The sequence below is a fragment of the Puma concolor genome, chromosome B4 (assembly GCF_028749965.1).
Source record: "Puma concolor isolate L17-30 chromosome B4, mPumCon1.1.hap2, whole genome shotgun sequence".
NCBI classification, from domain to species: Eukaryota; Metazoa; Chordata; class Mammalia; order Carnivora; family Felidae; genus Puma; species Puma concolor.
Window position 1 is genome coordinate 118,713,977 of NC_141673.1, and position 18,601 is coordinate 118,732,577.

Below are 18,601 nucleotides of genomic sequence, written 5' to 3' on the forward strand. Positions count from 1 at the left end.
GTTTGGTTTCAGGCAACAGCTGACCTCCATTTGCACATCTGGCACTTATTTAGGAATAGCAGACCACCTGTGATTCCAATCAAGTGGGAAGAGGAGGCTTTCTAATGACAACCAGACAGAGAAACTAAGGTAAATAAAGTTGCTCTTAGATAGTAAGGTTCTACTGTCCCAACCCACTTTACCCAAAAGAAGCAGTACCACCTGGGCAAGAGGGGCCCCTGCCCTGACTCCACACTTTATTTTTTTTTAGGTTTACTTATTTATTTTGAGAGACACAGCACAAGTGGGGGAGAACAGAGAGAGAGGAAGAGAGAGAGAATCCCAAGTAGGCTCCATGCAGTCAGCACAGAGCCTGATGTGGGGCTTGAACTCACAAACTGTGAGATCATGACCTGAGCCTGAATCAAGAGTTGGACACTTAACTGACTGATCCATCCAGGTGCCCCCTGACTCCACACTTTAAAGGGTCCCTGCCTTGACCCTCATTCAGCCACTCCCCCACTCACAGGGCAGTAAGTTTATGGGGCCAAAGGGATCTGGCCACCTGGAGCCAATGACCTCCACATTTTAGTCCATACTCCACAAACTCAGAACCTTGGAATTCCCTGCCCAAATGGCCCTGAGGCTCTGCCCTACACCCATCCTCCTGAGGGTAGATGGCACTGCTAGTATGTGCATCTAGGCCAGAAGGTGGCCAAGGGGCAGCTCCTGCAGGAGAGTGATGGGTTGTATAAAGCCTACTCTCTGGGCTGGAGTGTCCACATCATGCATGCAAGGCCCAGGTGGAACAGGATAGATGGGGTGGGTGGAAGGGTAAGTCTAGGGGAAGGTCATGAGCACCTCCATGACACCATCTTTTTGCACAGTACTCAAAAAAAATCTAAGAATGCTAAGGCCAAACTTTTAGGTCATTATGAAGGCACCCAGGTAGGAAGATAGAACACATTTAACTGTTTATTAACTTGATTTAGAACTTTAAATATATATCGATATATTGCCTATAGGCCTTCAATCTACTCTTGCCCTAGGCCCCATAAATATTGGGGGTGGGCTTTCCCAGAGGCCTATCTTCCATTCCCTGTGGGATTCCACAGTGCCTCCCACCTCATCTTTTTGTTCTTTTCTTCTAGTCATTAGGCCTACCTGAAATACAAAATAGAAATATAAAACAATTTCTTTAGGCTCTTTCTCTTTGAGGAGGTGCTTAATTTTCTGGGATATTTGAAGCTTTGGGAAACTTTCTCAACTATAGAACAGCCACAATTGTTAATGAGTAGAACTGACACCTCTCCTTCCTCAATGTGGGTTTTTCTGCCCACCAACCTACATCCTTTAAATTCTACATCCTGGGCCCCAGGCTATAACAGGCCCCCATCTCTGACAACTCTGTCTTGGTGCTTAGAATATGGTGCTAAACACCACTCGTCAGCCCATAGTATCCTAGCTGTACTTCACTGGCTGCTGACCCCATGCCTCCAGACACACAGCCAAACATAATGTCCCCATGTTATGCATCTGTCCTCTGCATGTCCTCACTTCCTAAACAATGCTGGTTACTGCTTTTATTTTCACACTAGCTTGTAAATGCTTCTTCTTCTTCTGCCCATTACATCTGGAAGACACCCCTGGGCTTGCATCTCACCTACAGTCTCCTTCCCTGGCTGTTTTTCAATACAATCTGGATGCTCAAGAAGCATCAATACAATGTGGATACAATACAAGAAGCATTCAATAGAATGTGGATGCTCATGTAGTTCTTGAGCAAGTGCCTGGCATCATGGGGAACCTAGGGATTAAATCCTTACTTCCTTAATTTGTCCTGAACAACCTCAGGTAGCCTGAGGTTAGATTCCTATGCACACTTCTTTGATTACCTGCCCCAAAACTTGTGAGATTATACAGCACCGCTGCCTCAGATGGAAGTCTGGCCTGGCCCCACTGTGATCACCCTAATCCAAGAGCACCACTGACACCTTCTGGAGACATGTCCTCCCACGTGCCTCCATCGCTTCTCTCATTCAGACTATTGTCTACAACGAAGCCAACTAAAATCATGGTATGTATTACACTTTGTGTGGATGATGGCCTTTACTTCTCACAACATATTTCTAAAAACAAATTATCCTCATTTTCAGACAAGAAAAGAGAGACTTGGTGAAGTTAGGTAATTTGCTCAAGGACCCACAGCTAACAAGCAATGGAGTCAGGATTCAAATCCCACCAGTCTGACTTTAGGAGCCACACTCTTGGCCACTTCAGGGTACTGCTTTCTAGTGAGAGGCAGTTTGGTAGAAACAAATCTGAACAGAAAACACGTTTTATGAAGCTGTCATCGAAAACCCTCAGCACAGCATGTCAGGTCCACGGATTTGGCCCCGTGCATGCTATCCCCATAGCACTCTCCACGGCAGCCTCACTGCGCCTTTCTATTCCTTGAGCATGACATACAGTCTGATTATGGGCCTTTATAATTCTTCTCTATGGCTTGGAATCTCCCCTCCTGCCTCCCTCCTTCATCTCTGTTCCCTTGGTGAACATGAGAAACATGTTCCTCAGGGAGGCTGTCTCTGATCCCAAGGACTGAAAGACCCTCCTTCTGGAGGCTCCCAGAGTCTCCTGGTCTGTTCCTAATAAGACATATCAGATAAAGGGCTAGTATCCAAAATCTATAAAGAACTCACCATATTCCATACCCGAAAAATAGAGAATCCAGTGAAGAAATGGGCAGAAGACATGAATAGACACTTTTCTAACGAAGACATCCAGATGGCCAACAGGCACATGAAAAGATGCTCAGTGTCACTCCTCATCAGGGAAATACAAATCAAAACCACACTGAGATACCACCTCATGCCGGTCAGAGTGGCTAAAATGAATAAATCAGGAGACTATAGATGCTGGGGAGGATGTGGAGAAACAGGAACCCTCTTGCACTATTGGTGAGAATGCAAACTGGTGCAGCCACTCTGGAAAAAAGTGTGGAGGTTCCTCAAAAAATTAAAAATAGACCTACCCTAGGACCCAACAATAGTACTGCTAGGAATTTACCCAAGGGATACAGGAGTGCTGATGCATAGGGGCACTTGTACCCCAATGTTTATAGCAGCACTGTCACCAACAGCCGAATTATGGAAAGAGCCGAAATGTCCATCAACTGATGAATGGATAAAGAAGATGTGGTTTATATATACAATACAATACTACTTGGCAATGAGAAAGAATGAAATCTGGCTATTTGCAACAACGTGGATGGAACTGGAGGGTATTATGCTAAGTGAAATTAGTCAGGCAGAAAAAGACAGATATCATATGTTTTCACTCATATGTGGATCCTGAGAAACTTAACAGAAGACCATTGGGGAGGGGAAGGGGGAAGAAAGTTACAGAGAGGGAAGAGGGCCAACCATAAGAGACTCTTAAATACTGAGAACAAACTGAAGGTTGATGGGGGGTGAGGGAGAGAGGAAAGTGGGTGATGGGCATTGAGGAGGGCACCTGTTGGGATGAACACTGGGTGTTGTATGGAAACCAATTTGACAATAAATTATATATGTGTATATATATATTTATATACAAATATTATATTTATATCAATATAATTTATATTTATATTATAAATATATATTTATATAAATATTATATATGTATATATGTGTGTGTGTGTGTGTGTATATATATATATATATATACACACACACACACACACACACATACATGATACACACTTCACTGGCTATTATCAGCTAAGTGTCCTTACTGTCTGACAAGAAGTTCAGTAATACCTACCTTCCTTGAGCCTCCTAACAAACTGAAAATGAAAATGACACAAATCATTATTTTATAACAGTTGTGACAGATTCAGAAGCAGAAGACAGTTAATTTAACTGTGGGGGAGCCTGAGTCACCATTCAAGGCCAGGCTGTGTTCAACTGTGTCCCCCTTGGAGTGTATACTGAAGCCCCTCCAAGGGTAGATGGGCATTGATTTCTACACCCTCAACTTCCATACATACTCTTTTCTAAAATGGATCTGCCTGAGAGTGGAAGGCCCTTTTCCCACTTCCCAAGAGAAAGGCACACCTCACAACCACAGAGGATCTTACTGCCCTGGGTGGGGAGCTCAAAGGCTCAAAACAAAGGGACAACTTGAAACATGGGTGGTGAGAGGGAAAGAAAGACTCACAACTCCAAACAAATCTTTTGGGAAGTCAAGTGGTTTCTAACTCTTTGCCTTTACACAATGGAAGGCACCTAATCATGTCAGGTGGTGCATTAAAAGAATCATCATTGATCTCTCAGTGGCAGGTAACTTGGAAGGAGTTCAAAGAATTTAATGGCATTGCTCTCACAAAGCTCTTCTATTCTTGTCCACTTACTTATGTGAACAAGGTTTCTCACTGCTTATATCTATAAAAAGTACTTAACTTCTATAAGAATGAGAAATAGGAATATAATTGATACTGAACATTCATCCTTTTATCCTGGAACTAATCAGAGGGGAGAAGGTTTCATCTATTTATCTCATTAAGGATGTTTCCCCTTGGAGTTTTACTTTTTAACATTAATATCAATTGTTATAATTTTAATGTTTTTAAATTGTCAAGCAATTTAATTTCAATGTTTTTGAATTGTTCAACCAATTGTGTAATTTTTTAACACATAAGTGCCTTATGATGACAGGAAATTAAAAAATTACTTACCAATTTATAAATATAATTTGTTGAAGAGAAATATGAGAGAGAGCTTAATCAGAGACTTTCAGGCATAAAAATATATTAAAATAGGAGAAATCTTTGGGGAGAAAATGGAATGGGAATAGTTCAAGGGGAAAAACAAGGAACAATGTAAAATTTCCCAAATGTTAAAAAGGTTTATTGCACAACATCAAGAGTGAACCCTCATGTAAACTATGGACTTGGGTGATAATGACATGTCAATCAATGTAGGTTCGCTGATTGTAACAAATATACCAGTGTGGTGGGGGATACTGATAGTGGGGGGGGACTATGTATGTGTAGAAAGTATATGGGAACTTCCTCAATTTTATCATGAATTGAAAACTGCTCCAAGAAATAAAGTCTATTAACAAAAAGCTACTCATGTGCTTCTTACACGGAAAAGAAATCAAACTGCCACGAAACTATTTAGACTCCACTGGATAACTTTAAAAAATGTCAAAATTCATAATATGCTAGTCATTGCATTATTTGCATCTATTTAAACTAGTGTTGAAAAATTCTGGATGTCAACATACAAATCTGTGAGGTGGTATACAGCTTATAAAATTTCTTCCAGGGGGTATGCAACCACAAAAGTTTGACATCCGTTCATAGAGGCAGCCACCATCTGGGGTTGGCCATAAGGGGCTGTGCGGGGGAGATGAGTAGGCAAAGTAAGGGGGCCTACTGAGAGGGAGAGGAAGGACACTGCTTGTTGAGGGACAGAGTAATAGAGGCCCATGGGAAGGCTGGGCCCAAGATGCCCCTGGCTGTGGTCCCCACAGCTTTCTACTCCCAGTGCCAGCCCCTAGGAGGCCTGGTCATGCTTCCTATCTTTTACCCCATGAGATGCCTCCGAATCCTTTCAATAATCACGCTGAAAAAGAATCTAGTTAGTGCACTTTCTGTTCTCACGATTAAGTGGTCTCAGGCTTTAGCAGTGGCTCTCTGAAGAACCACTGATAGTCTTGCATCCTCACCAAGGTTCAATAGTTAGGCTCATATGTGGTTCCTGCCTCTTGGGAGTGAAGCCAAACAGAGCAATGACTGTCCAAAAGAATAAGTAGTTTTTAAATTTTTTAATGTTTATTTATTTTTGAGAGAGACAGAGACAGAATGAAAGTGGGTTAGGGGCAGAGAGAGAGGGAGACACAGAGACAGAAGCAGGCTCCAGGGTCTGAGCTTCCAGCACAGAGCCCGACGCGGGGCTCGAACTCTCGAGCCACGAGATCATGACCTGAGCCGAAGTCGGACACTCAACCGACTGAGCCACCCAGGCACTCCAGAATAAGTAGTTTTTAAACGGAATAGGGCATAACAGCAACCAGGGGAATTCGCTACTCTGCTTTTCCTCATTTATAAATGGGGTGATCTGTTATTACCTCCGGAAATACAGACCAGTCATCCTGGTGGAATTCCTTTTATTTTTGAAATTTATTTCTTAAACGTTTATTTAAAACATTTTAAATAATGTTTAAGAGAGAAAGAGAAAGCGAGCAGGGGAGGGGCAGAGAGAGAGGGGGACAGAGAATCCCAAGCAGGCTCTGCACTGTCAGCCAGGAGACCTGCAGCTTGATGGGAGGCTTGATGCTGAATTCACGAACCAGGAGATCATGACCGAACCTAAACCAAGAGTCAGACGCTTAACTGACTAAGCCACCCAGGCACCCCTAGTGGGATTGCTTTTAAATAAGCATCTTTGGGTTCATAAATTTGCAGAACCTGGTTTCTCTCCAAAAATCTTCTATCCCTCTGTAAATGCCCTGCACTCTGAGAACAGGTCAGATGGGAATCTCAGTAATGAAAAGGTTTCTGTTATCTCATGAGAAAAGGAAAATAACCCAAGGAAAAACTGAGGAGCACATCTCTTATGATTGCCCATCTGACAGAAAATACTCAAGTGAAATGTGTAAAATTTCATGCTAAATTTATGGAGGGTGAAATGTGATTTTTTTTTTGAAGCAAAGGGGGAAACTCAGCATGTTTAAAATTTAGCTCATTATGTCCCTCTCCCCACTTATTTCCCTTCTTGTGCTTCCTGCCACAGTGAATGACATCAGGATCCATCCCATCCCCTAGCCTGAAACCAGAATGTCATCCTTGTCTGCTTCTATGCCTCCTCATTATACCAGCATTCATGGTCACCATATTCTGCAAAATTCTGCCTCCTACATATCTTCCAACTCCCTTGGGTCCATCATCACCTCCTTTTTCTGGGCTCTGTAACCACCTCTCCATCACATGGTGGCTTTCACGCTGCTTTCTTTTGTATCCATCCTCCATCATGCAGCCATGATGGTACTGCCCCCCTTCAAAACCCTTCAACAGCTCCCTGGAAGCCTCAGGATCAAGGCCAATGTCTTTAACATTGTTTACAAGTCCCTTGATCATCTTGTGCCCACTCCCCTCCAGTCTAAATGAAGTCTTGCTACACCCATATGATTTGATTTAACAACTGGATCAGGAATAAAATCATAGCAGAAACAATAAACTGGTTCAAAATCCACGTCGTGCCCCCATTTATTTCTCAGTTCTTACTCATCCCAATGCACTCAGTATTTAGTAGCTCTCAAGTTTTTATCCATCTTTAAGACTTTTGGGCCATTTGTCAGACTTTTTAAAGTTCCTTCTTTTTATCTCTATTTCATTGTTAGCTGAGTTTGCTTGTTTGACATCTACTCCTAAAGTTTTGGGTTTGGAGGAAGTATTGATGGGTGAAGTGAGTGTAAACCAACAGCCTGATGCCATTGGCCATTGTACTGCTCCCAGCCAGGAGGACAAGGACCTACTCCAGGAATGATGAGGTCCCCCAGGGGCCAGGCCTCTATGAGCTCTGACAGGCACTGAGATGGCAGGAACAAGCACAATACCCCAGCATCTTAATGCAATGAACAGCACCCCTGATTATTATCAGTGGTTGCAGCACCTTCTGTCATATCATAACCTTCTGCAGAAGGCTTTTTACTCATCATCTCTAATTCCATGAATCATTTTTGTGCAAGAATTAAGCCTCAATGTCAGGTTATGTACCTGCAAAGAATAGGGCACACTCCATGCAATAGCTTCAATCATGATAGCCAAGCTGAATCACACAGTGTCAAGGAAGTGCAGTTTAATATAAAAGAAAAACACAATACAGCTAAATAGGGGCACCTGGGTGGCTTAGTCAGTTAAGCGCCCAACTCTTGGTTTCAGCTCAGGTCATGATCTCACAGTTCATGAGTTTGAGCCCTGTGTCAGGCTCTGCACTGACAGGGCGGAGCCTGCTTAAGATTCTCTCTTTCTCCTTCTCTCTTTGCCCCTCTGCTGCTCCCCCGCCCCGCCCCAAGTAAATAAATAAACTAAAAAAAAAAAAAAAAAAAAAAAAAAAAAAAGAACACAGCTATATAGGCAAAGTAGGCATTGGTGGTTGCAACTGGATTTTTAAAAATAACTGAATGCTGGAAATTGACTAAATGGTCTAAAAATCCATTTTAAATGAATCCCATACAATTAAATCTGCATGAACTGGTGACTGGAAACATTCATTTCTGACTTGTTTTAACCAATATGCTATTTTGACCATTTTCTTTCCCACCAACGTACCTGAATGCACTGTCCCTCCCTGTCTCTCGCTCACCTCTCCACGGTCCAGCCATGCAACCTATCCCATGACCTAAATGCAGGTCCCTCTTTCTTCTTGGACTTTGCACTGGCCCCACTGCCTAGAATGCTCGCTTCCCCTCTACTGTTCCCCTGGCTAACTCCCCCAAGTTCTCCAGGTGAATGCTTGGACAGAAGTTTCTCTGAGTAAATTTCCCTGCCTGCCATCTGCTCCACAGAAGCTAGTATTTCACCTCACCCCCAGGCTTTTCAGACCTGACTCTGATTTCCCACTTCCCTTCTTTTCCCTCCCATCCTCTTTTCTTTTACTCTTGCTTGGTTGCCTCTTCTACTGGTTTGTTTGGTCCATATCTCACTGCCTTCTACTGAAGGTAACAAGTTTCTACAATTTTCTTCTGAATCCCGCAGTTCATTAATTGTATTGATATACTGTCCATAATGTCTTTGAGATGCTATTTCCTGTCAGGGTCCTGCAGTATTTTCTCATAAACACAATGTTGGTTTTTCCTCTTCCCCCATGTCCTAAATCAGTGTGAGATTGTTCTGTAGTCAGTATCTGTCAACAGGCAAGATCTGTGGTTTGCCTTGAGCTGCACGTACTCCCTCTGCATCTGTACATCTGTGCAGAGTATATTTTTTCCTCAGGGACAGGATGAATGGGTTACCTGACTGCTCAGTTCCTAGTTTCACTGCTCTACTGAGCTGACATTTTCCTAACCTTGCGTATGATGAAGTAATATAGTAATTACAAAACCAAAATTCTCAGCATACACCTTTACTAAAGCTCTCTTGTGCTGTCAATAGCATTTTGCACGCTGGGACTTAATCTTAAGACTGTACCAGGCTATAGTCTCTGTCCTCCACCACTCTTATGTTAAAGCTAGAAGCTATGCTGTCCTTATTTTTGTACATGTCTTTTTCTTCAGCTACACTGTAAATTGTCTGAGGCAAAGATTATCTTTGCTTTTGTGTCTTCCACAGATAGCACAGATTAAACATGTAAACAGATACTCCACAACATTTGCTAAAGCCAAGTAAACGGAGTGCATTCCAGTAAAGGTTCACCATATAAGTCAACAGTGGAGAGACATTCAATGTTTTAAAACCTTTTGAGAAGAACAAATAAGTTGTTCAGAGTCTCAGTCTTTTCCTTTTATAATTTCTGGTTAAATCTAGTTCTTCACGCACAGTGTCTAACTCTTGAAATAGTTCCTAAACAGCACCATAAGCCGGCTGGGCAGGATGATCAAACCTGCAGGCCCACAGGTATAGATAGTCCTGACTAGGGAATGGAAGCAGGTATCAGTTACTCACTACTCTGTTCTGGGATTCACTACTACATATAAATGTTGACAATTACATTTGAAAAAGAATTAACAACCCAAATGAAATACAGGATGTATTTGGATTTTTGAATTAACTGATTTGAGACATTGCTTCGGGAAAAAAATGTAAGGCTATTAAACAAAAGAATTTCCAGGTTGTATTTCTTTAAGGAACTTACTCTGGAAATACTTTTCTCTAGGATTTGTTATTCTTTTGTGTAAACTTAAAAAAAATGTTTCTGTTAAAAACTATCAAAGGGTCTCAGCATACAGCTTTTACAAAGGGACTGTGGGTATTTCAAAATTACAAAGCTTCCCTTTTAGGAGCCATGACATCAATGTGGGAATGGTCACAGTCTACTTCAGGAACAAGAAAGAGCCCTAAGGTCAGCACGCTGAAGTAGCTATTCACATGGAGTACTGAACAGAAGATATATTATCCAACCAAACACTGAGAAAATGGAAATACTTAATATCAGCAACTTAAAAAATGTGTCCACTTCCATTATGGTCTTTAAATGTGATTGCAAATTAGAAGAATCTATTTACTTGGTTTTAAAGAACAGATTATTATCCAGAAGAATTCAGCAGGAGGATTTCTGCCTCCTCCTATGATCAGTAGCTTGTAGTTAGACCAAAGCTTCAAAAGAACAGCTTGAAAATCTGGATTAAAAAAACAACAACTGTGTGAAGGTTTTGGAGAGCTATGGAGGCAACCAGGACTTAAGGGGCCAAGATCCAAGAGATAAAGGAACCACAAATTGATGCTGAGATATTCTGAGAGCCACATTTCCCCTCTGGTAAGAGGCTGAGGATCATGGCAGAGGACCTGAACAGGCACTTCACAAAAATCGATAATAAACATTTGAAAAGGTACTCAAGCCTTTGGCAATAGAAAATTTGACTTAAAACCATAGGAGATACCACAACACACCCACATAGAACAGCTAAAAAAAATTTTTTTTAAATGGCAACACCAAGGGCTGGCAAGGATCTGGAATAATGGTAATTCTCATACAATACTAATGGAGGCAAATCATATAATCTCTTTGAAAAACTGCTTGGCAGTATCTCCTAAAGCTAAATATGTGCAGAAACTATGAGCTAGCAATTGTACTTGTATGTATTACACAAGAAAAAAGTCTCCATATGTTCAACAAAATACAGGTACAAGAGTGTTGTCAACAGCATTACTTGTTAAAGCCCCAAACTAGGAACAAATCAAATGTCCATCAGTAATACAACAGATAAACTTATTTTGGTACAAATGCACAGTGGAATACCAAAGGGCAAAGAAAAAGAACAAGCCATGTTCTGCCATATGCAACAAAAGGAATGAAGGTAAACACCAAAGAGTACTATGATATGATTCCATTTTATACAAAGTTAAAAAGCATGAAAAACCGAGGCCAGAGAGGTCAGAATCATGATTATTCTTGTAATGGGGGTCAATGGCTGGAAAGGGACATAAGCGAGTCTGCTGGTGTATCACTCATGCTCTATATTTTGATGTGGGTGGTAGTTCAATGGGATGTGCACTTTGTAAAAATTCACAGCATGTAGTTATGTTTTGTGCACTGATTCATTAGATGCCATGGCAAGCTGCAGATATCCGCCTATACTTATTCTCTTCTTTCTCCTCTTGGTTATACAATATTATAGCCATGTTACAGCGCCTGGGCACCATTTTTATAGACTCAATATGAAAACTTCTTTGTGGAGGAATTGTGCAAAGTGGTGACTCTGAATACAACTCCCAATTTTAGTTGTGTGTATCGTTATTTAAATAGACTGTACTTGTCAGTTTCTTGTGTAGCTCAAAATCCCCTGTAACTAAGTTCTGGCCAATGCGATGGAAGCAGAAGTAAAAGTGCCATTTCCAGGTCCTTCCAGTAAGAAGTGTGGTTGTGCAGTTCCCTGGCTCTTTATTCCCTCCCTAAGAACTGGGAAATGGCCAGGTGGAAAAGCTGCCTTGGGCCCAGAGATAGAAGCTATTGTTGAGAATGGCACAGCCTCCTACTAAATCTACCCACCTATGTCTGCACTGGTACGTGAGAAAGAATAAAGCTTCTAGCTGGTTTGAACCACTGATCTAGGGAGTCTCTTTGTCACAGAAGCTAAGATGGTACCCTAACTAATACAGGCATTAAAACATTCCATTGAAGGTAGTTACAATTTGAAAACTTTGTAGTTGATCCCTGAACAACTCAGGTTTGAACTGCATGGATCCATTTATATACGGACTTTTTTTTGGCGGGTGGGGGGGATATAGTACAGTACTGTATTTTCTTTCCCTTATGATTTTTTCCTTAATATTTTTTCCATAGCTTATTGTCAGAACACACTGAATAGTACATCTAATATGCAAAATATGTGTTAATTGACCGTTTATGTTATTGGTAAGGCTTCCCAGTCAATAGCAGGCTATCAGTAATTAAGTTTTTGGGGAGTGAAAACTTACACACAGATTTTCAACTGCATAGGGGGTCGGTGCCCCTAACGTCCCTCCCACACTGTGTTGTTCAAGCATCAACCATACTTTTATTGTTCAATATTTGTCAAAGACAATAGTATTTAATTGCTTTCTTGTCAGTGCACCACCACAAAACCTAGAGAAGACTCTAGAAAAAAGCACAGTACGGGGAAAGAGCATTTTCTCACAAGAAAGCTGCTCTAGTATCCTGCTATTTCTGCCTCTAGTGACATGGGACTTAGTTTTTTTAACCTGTAAAATATAAAGGTGTCTGGATGTCCCCAATGATCTTGTCTGTGTTTAATGTTCGTTGACTTTCCAAAAAAGACTTAATGACCCTCATGCAATTACAGTCGGCTGGAGGCCACAGTGGGAAAAGGCCTGTATTTCTGTGACATCCTTGTACACATGACTTGAAGGAAGCTTTTTCAAATATGGAGAACAATGCTTTAAAAAAAATTTTTTTTTGGGGCGCCTGGGTGGCGCAGTCGGTTAAGCGTCCGACTTCAGCCAGGTCACGATCTCACGGTCCGTGAGTTCGAGCCCCGCGTCAGGCTCTGGGCTGATGGCTCAGAGCCTGGAGTCTGTTTCTGATTCTGTGTCTCCCTCTCTCTCTGCCCCTCCCCCATTCGTGCTCTGTCTCTCTCTGTCCCAAAAAATAAATAAACGTTGAAAAAAAAATTTTTTTTTTGAGAGAGAGAGAGAGAGAGAGAGAGAGAGCATGAGTGCATGGGAGTGTGAGAGACTCTTAAGCAGGATCCACACTGAGCACGGAGCCCAGCGCAGGGCTCGATATCATGACCTGAGCCGAAATCAAGAGTCGGACGCTTAACTGATTGAGCGACCCAGGCTCCCCGGAGAATAATGCTTTTTATTACGTAGACTGTTTATACAATTAAATCACAATAAATGGTACATTTTCCAGGTGCCCTCTTTAGTAATCCCAGCATCAGTAAGCACCAAGTATTAGCAACAACAAAAAAGAGTGTTTAAAACATGAAGCATTCATGACCCTTAGTGCATCAAGGTATATTGAATTAATGTAGCCAAATTGAAGTAAGGACAGAAGAAGAGGATCAATAAACAGACAGATATGCTTTGGATGCTGGATCTAAAAAAACAAAATGGTTTCTATTCTTTCTGAATCCTTTAAGGGCCTATTATAGTTTACATATGACCTAAGAGTTGAGTTTGTGTATTTTTATTAAGTGAAAATTTTTTTGGGGTGCCTGGGTGGCTCAGTCAGTTAGGCATCTGACTTCAGCTCAAGTCATGATCTCACGGTTCATGAGTTCGAGCTCCACGTCGGGCTTTGTGCTGACAGCTTGGGAACCTGGAGTCTGCCTCTGATTCTGTCTCCCTCTCTCTCTGCCCCTCCCCCACTCATGCTCTGTCTCTCTGCCTCTCAAAAATAAAGAAACGTAACAAAAAAAATTTTTTTTTAAGTTTTTTAATGTTTATTTATTTTTAAGAAAGGGGGGTGAGGGGAAGAGAGAGAGAGAGGGAGACAGGATCTAAGAGGCCTCTGTGCTGACAGCAGAGAGTCTAATGTGGGGTTCGAACTCATGAACCATGAGATCATGACCTGAGTGGAAGTCAGATGCTCAACTGACTGAGCCACACAGGCATTCCTTTATTTTTTTTCAATGTTTACTTATTTTTGAGGTAGAGACAGAGACAGAGACAGAGAAAGAGAGAGAGAGAGAGAAAAGGGGAGGGAGGGAGGGAGACACAGAATCCAAAGCAGGCTCCAGGCTCTGAGCTGTCAGCACAGAGCCTGATGGAGGGCTCGAACCCATAAACTGTTGAGATCATAACCTGAGCTGACGTCCGGCACTTAACTGACTGAGCCACCCAGGTGCCCCTGGATTGTGTGTGTGTGTTTTTTTAAAGGAATATATTTGCAATATTTTGTGAGACAATGAATGATGTTTGCTAGTACACAGGTGACATTAAAAAAAAATCCTCCATATTTTATATGGTTTAACTATATACAAGTTATCTTACCTGGGGGTTTTTAAATACAGCGTATTTTTCCTCTTTCTCCAAAAATAGCACTTTATTTTCTGTGTCTCTTGTCCAGTCTGATAAGACTTCAACAACATTTTCATGGTCTTCAAAAATCCTTTCTGATGAAACAAGAAAAAGCATTCTTTCCAACCCAAGACATTAGGGTTTCCAACAGAGAATTAAGCTAGTATTGAGTTAAATACAATGCTTCATTCTTCTCATCGGTTTTTAGAAATTCCTAATTCTTCCATGATGTCACATTGTAACACCCCTATTATGTTTCTTCTTCAGTGTCAGGTCTTCAACTTATTTTCCACAAAAAAACATGGCAGATGACCATACAATATCATGATAATGGCCAGCCACTGCACTTTTTTCTTATCTGCATTTTTACTTTTTACTTTAAACAGTCTCAGATGGAGGTAAACATCTTATCCATAAGGAGGACCATGAAGCAATAATTGGCTAAACAACTCTGAAGGAGGCTATGAGACATGTGATATGTTCTCTGAAACATCACCTCTAAGACACTAAAAACTACATATGCATATCTGAACCAAACCTAAACATACAGGAAGGCTTTCATTTCTCTATTTGACTCAGAGAGTTGCAAAATACCTCAAGAGATTCTTTCAGTGTACACCATTTCATTCATTAAAAAAAAAAAAAAAAATTCACTGAAAGCTTTGAAGGCAGGCAATTCTGTATTCCACCAAGCTCTCCTGAGAGAGACAACTGTTCTGAGTGATTTTAACAATGAGAAGTAACAAGAGTATTTCTTTAATTGCTTTTTCACTTTTTTTTTTACTCCAATTCTACCAACTGTCCTTTGCTCTTTGGAGCTGAGCCTCTTCAACCAAAGTGTGAGTGGGGACGGTGGAAGGGGAAATGAACATTGATGTATGGCAGAGTTACACTATAGTGTAAAGACGCAAACTCTAAAGAGACATTAGCTGACAGATACCCAGGCCCTCCCACAATATGTTCAACTTACTAAACATGCAGTAAGAGGTCTCATCCTATCACTTTCTCTTTCTTATGGAACCACTACAGCTGCGGCAATAATAGTGTTTACATCCCCCAAGGTCTGGCTACTTGTTACAATCTGAGGCTCTTCACTACAAAGGAATGAAGAGGCAAGCACTGAATCTGCCATAAGGGGAGTGATTTATGGGAAATCTTGATAGTCTTGAACCAAATTCTTCTTAATAAGAGACCAAAACCCATAATAAAGCAAACCCACAGGTTTTTGGAGCACAGTCTAACACTGGGGATAGGACTTACCAATTTGAAGTTCTGGGTATATTTCATAAAGACACCAGTCTACACTGCAGTCACAATGGGTTTTGTCAAAAAGGTTGTCTAGAACATCCCGGGCTGATTGCCGCTCATCCACCATCAACGATTTAGTGCTGTTATCATTCATGTGCACCTTGACAACAAGCTGAGGATAAAGCCACAGGGCAGCTAGTAAATTTCAGCAACTGGAGAAGGCCATGAAGATTAAGGTTTCAAAGTTGTTATTATTTCTGTGAATTTAAGTAAGAAGGTCTCCTGCAAAGTCACTCAATATGAACTCACTCATATGCTTAGTACTGCTTAAGGTGCAAAAAATACGGAGATGGAAAAACCTATTCACAAACCAAAAATAAAAACCCACAAGCCAACACAACAAAACAAACAAAAAAACCCAAACTGAAAAAACCGCATAATAAACAAAGTCCTTGCCCAGCCTTCAGAGACCCTGCATTCTGGTGAAGCAGACAGAAAACAAACAGGATCAAAGAAGTGCTGACTTCCTGCTCTCCTGATATCTTTCTATAGTTGTTGAGGTTCATCCAGGAGCCCAGAAGCATTTCTTGTTTGAAAGCATATCTATAATAAATTCTTCTCTTTTGCTTAGCTGGAGTTGAGTCCTATTTCATGCAACCCAAGAGTTCTGAGATACAGAAAAGATCAAGTTGGTTAAACTACAATTCTTTTGAAGGTCAAGAGTACATAGCGACACAATACCACTGAGGGGCCTTACGGGAGGGTTACAGACTGTGTCATAGCTGAGTATCTTTGAGATTTGAGGTGGATTAAGCAAAATGAATTATGGAGGCATGAAGGCAAATTAATGATCAAATTTACTTTTCATTCCATTTTTTAAAAAAATTCTACTGCACTGAGTTCACAGTGAAATTGGTAGTTATCCCATTCCAAATCTGGAGGGTTTGGTGGGAGCAGAATTTACTCATCTTCAAATAAGGACATAGGATTTCACTGATTTTTCCCAGGCAACTTGTCAAAGTTATAAAATATTCCGACCACCCCCCCACCCACCCCAGAGAGACCATGATTCTGATTTAATATAAGAGAATTCATTCATGAAGTAATTATGATGGTGCTATATAGCCAGTCTTCAAAAGGAACAGCGGAAATGTGCCCACTGAGCCCCAATTTACTACACACATATGTTTGGGGAAGATTTCCTACAACTCCTGGAAAGCCCTGTGTTCTTATTTTAGTCTTTACCAAGATCACTGATCCTACCTAATTACATGGGAATTAGCATTAGTGAGAGTCAATCAAGTTGGAGTCTATCTCTGATTGCCATGCCGGAAGCAGATGTTGTTACCTTTTCCTTTCCAGACAACACTGCCCTGACTGACCATCAGCCTGAGGTGTCTGCAACTATACACATTATACAGAGAATTCTGTATAATAAGAATTATACAGAGAATTCCTGGAAACATCCCTAACCAGAACTGCTTGGTACCACTCTTGCTTACTTACATTTCTATTCTAACTTGAAAAGAGAAGTGTGAAACAGATAAAGACAAGTTCTGCCTATTCTGTTTGTCTAGGGTCGGTACTGGTTATTCACAGATGAGGCTTACCACTATTAAAAAAGTGAAGGACTGGAGAAATGTTACATTTGGTAACATTTCTCCCTCCCCAAAAGTTTGGGTTGGGTTCTGAGCCCCTGAGAAACTGCCTCTCCTGTCCTACTTCCACCTAATCTGATCTCCAAAACGTTCTATACAGAACAGGATGAAGAGCGCAATCTTGTGGATTGTTATGCAGAGTTACTGACAGAAACCCAGGGTATGGGTGGAGACAGAAATCTGGGTGAGGGGCCCGAAGGAACCACAAGTTAGCATATGCCTTCTTTTCTCAACAGTTGCACACTGAGAGTGAAAACATAAGACATCAGGGCAGCAAAAGTGCGTATCCTCTCCACAGGATCATTCAAATTAGACCTTTAGTCCAGGTTTGTCTGCAGAATACTTTTTCTCCCTTGAAAACCTATAAAACCTGTAACCCAGGAACCTCTTGTTGGAAGGTTGCTTTTTTCCTGTATGTTTGTCTTTTGATGTATTTAAAACGATAGGTCCAAGTGCCACAAAGTCAAAGATACATTCATCTGATCTGAGGCATGAAGCATGGAGGGTTGTACAGAAACACAAACTCCTCAAATAGCGGGCTTTATTATGATTTATTTTCTGTGGAAGGCCTACCCACTGCTCTCTACTGAAAATTATTAGTATTTTTTTGTAAATATTTTTTAAGGTTATTTCTTTATTTTTGAGAGAGAGAGTGTGAGAGAGAATGCATACAAGCGAGGGAGGGGCAGAGAGAAAGGGAGAGAGAGAAATCTGTTAGTGCAGAGCCCAGCGTGGGGCTTGAACTCACGAATCTTGAGATCATGATCTGAGCCAAAATCAAGAGTCAAATGCTTAACTGATGGAGCCACCCAGGTACCCCTCTGCTGAGAATTACTGATGTGGAGTAGCTACATGTCCTAAGAAAACACGGCCAACGTTAGAATTTAGAAGACTTAATCTCCACGATGGAAAAAATAATGATGTTTGACCACATTTCATTTTTGCTTAGGTATTCTTGAGAAAAGAAAACATATGTTTGTGTTTTGTTTTGTTTTTAGATAGAGGGAAAAAAACTGAATCACATAATTTCACAGTGATGAAACTTTGTTTTTTTATTTTTTTTTGACAGAAGTTGCAAACTAAATTTAATCCATATGTAGTTATGAATGTCTACAATTACAGAACTTGGAAAATAAAGAAAAAAAAACAAGAGAAGGCTGGCAACTTTTAGCAGGAAGAAATTGTATTTACTATTCTTCACAGCTTCTGTCACATTTACAAGCTGAAGAGTAGCTACACTAACACGTAATATTGCTAGATCCCAGTTATGTGACTAAGCAAGCAGAGTGCTTTTCATATCTATACTGTTGGATACAGGATAGAATGATTCAAGAATGAAAAAAACCTCCCCTTTCTAATCTGTTACAGTAAGAACTTCATGATTTCTATCATTTCTTCTTTTTCTTTTGCAAGTTGTTAAATAAAAAAATATCCTAGAATCATATACATGATCCTATACATCATATACAAAGAAAATGATATACATTTTCTTTGATTCCATGATAAAATTGACACATGGAATTGCTCTCCTGTGTCACCGAGC

At 40.9% G+C, this 18,601-nt stretch overlaps 1 protein-coding gene across 1 annotated transcript in view; it reads right to left on the minus strand.

Moving 5' to 3' along the window:
* Nucleotides 1-18,601, minus strand: part of APBB1IP (amyloid beta precursor protein binding family B member 1 interacting protein) — a 103,620-nt gene that overhangs the window by 29,277 nt on the left and 55,742 nt on the right. The window contains exons 6-7 of the mRNA XM_086714703.1: nucleotides 15,413-15,572; nucleotides 14,126-14,247 (exon numbers count right to left, since the gene is read on the minus strand). Coding sequence (XP_086570829.1) covers nucleotides 14,126-14,247; nucleotides 15,413-15,572 — 282 coding nt within the window. The remainder of the gene's footprint in view (nucleotides 1-14,125; nucleotides 14,248-15,412; nucleotides 15,573-18,601) is intronic.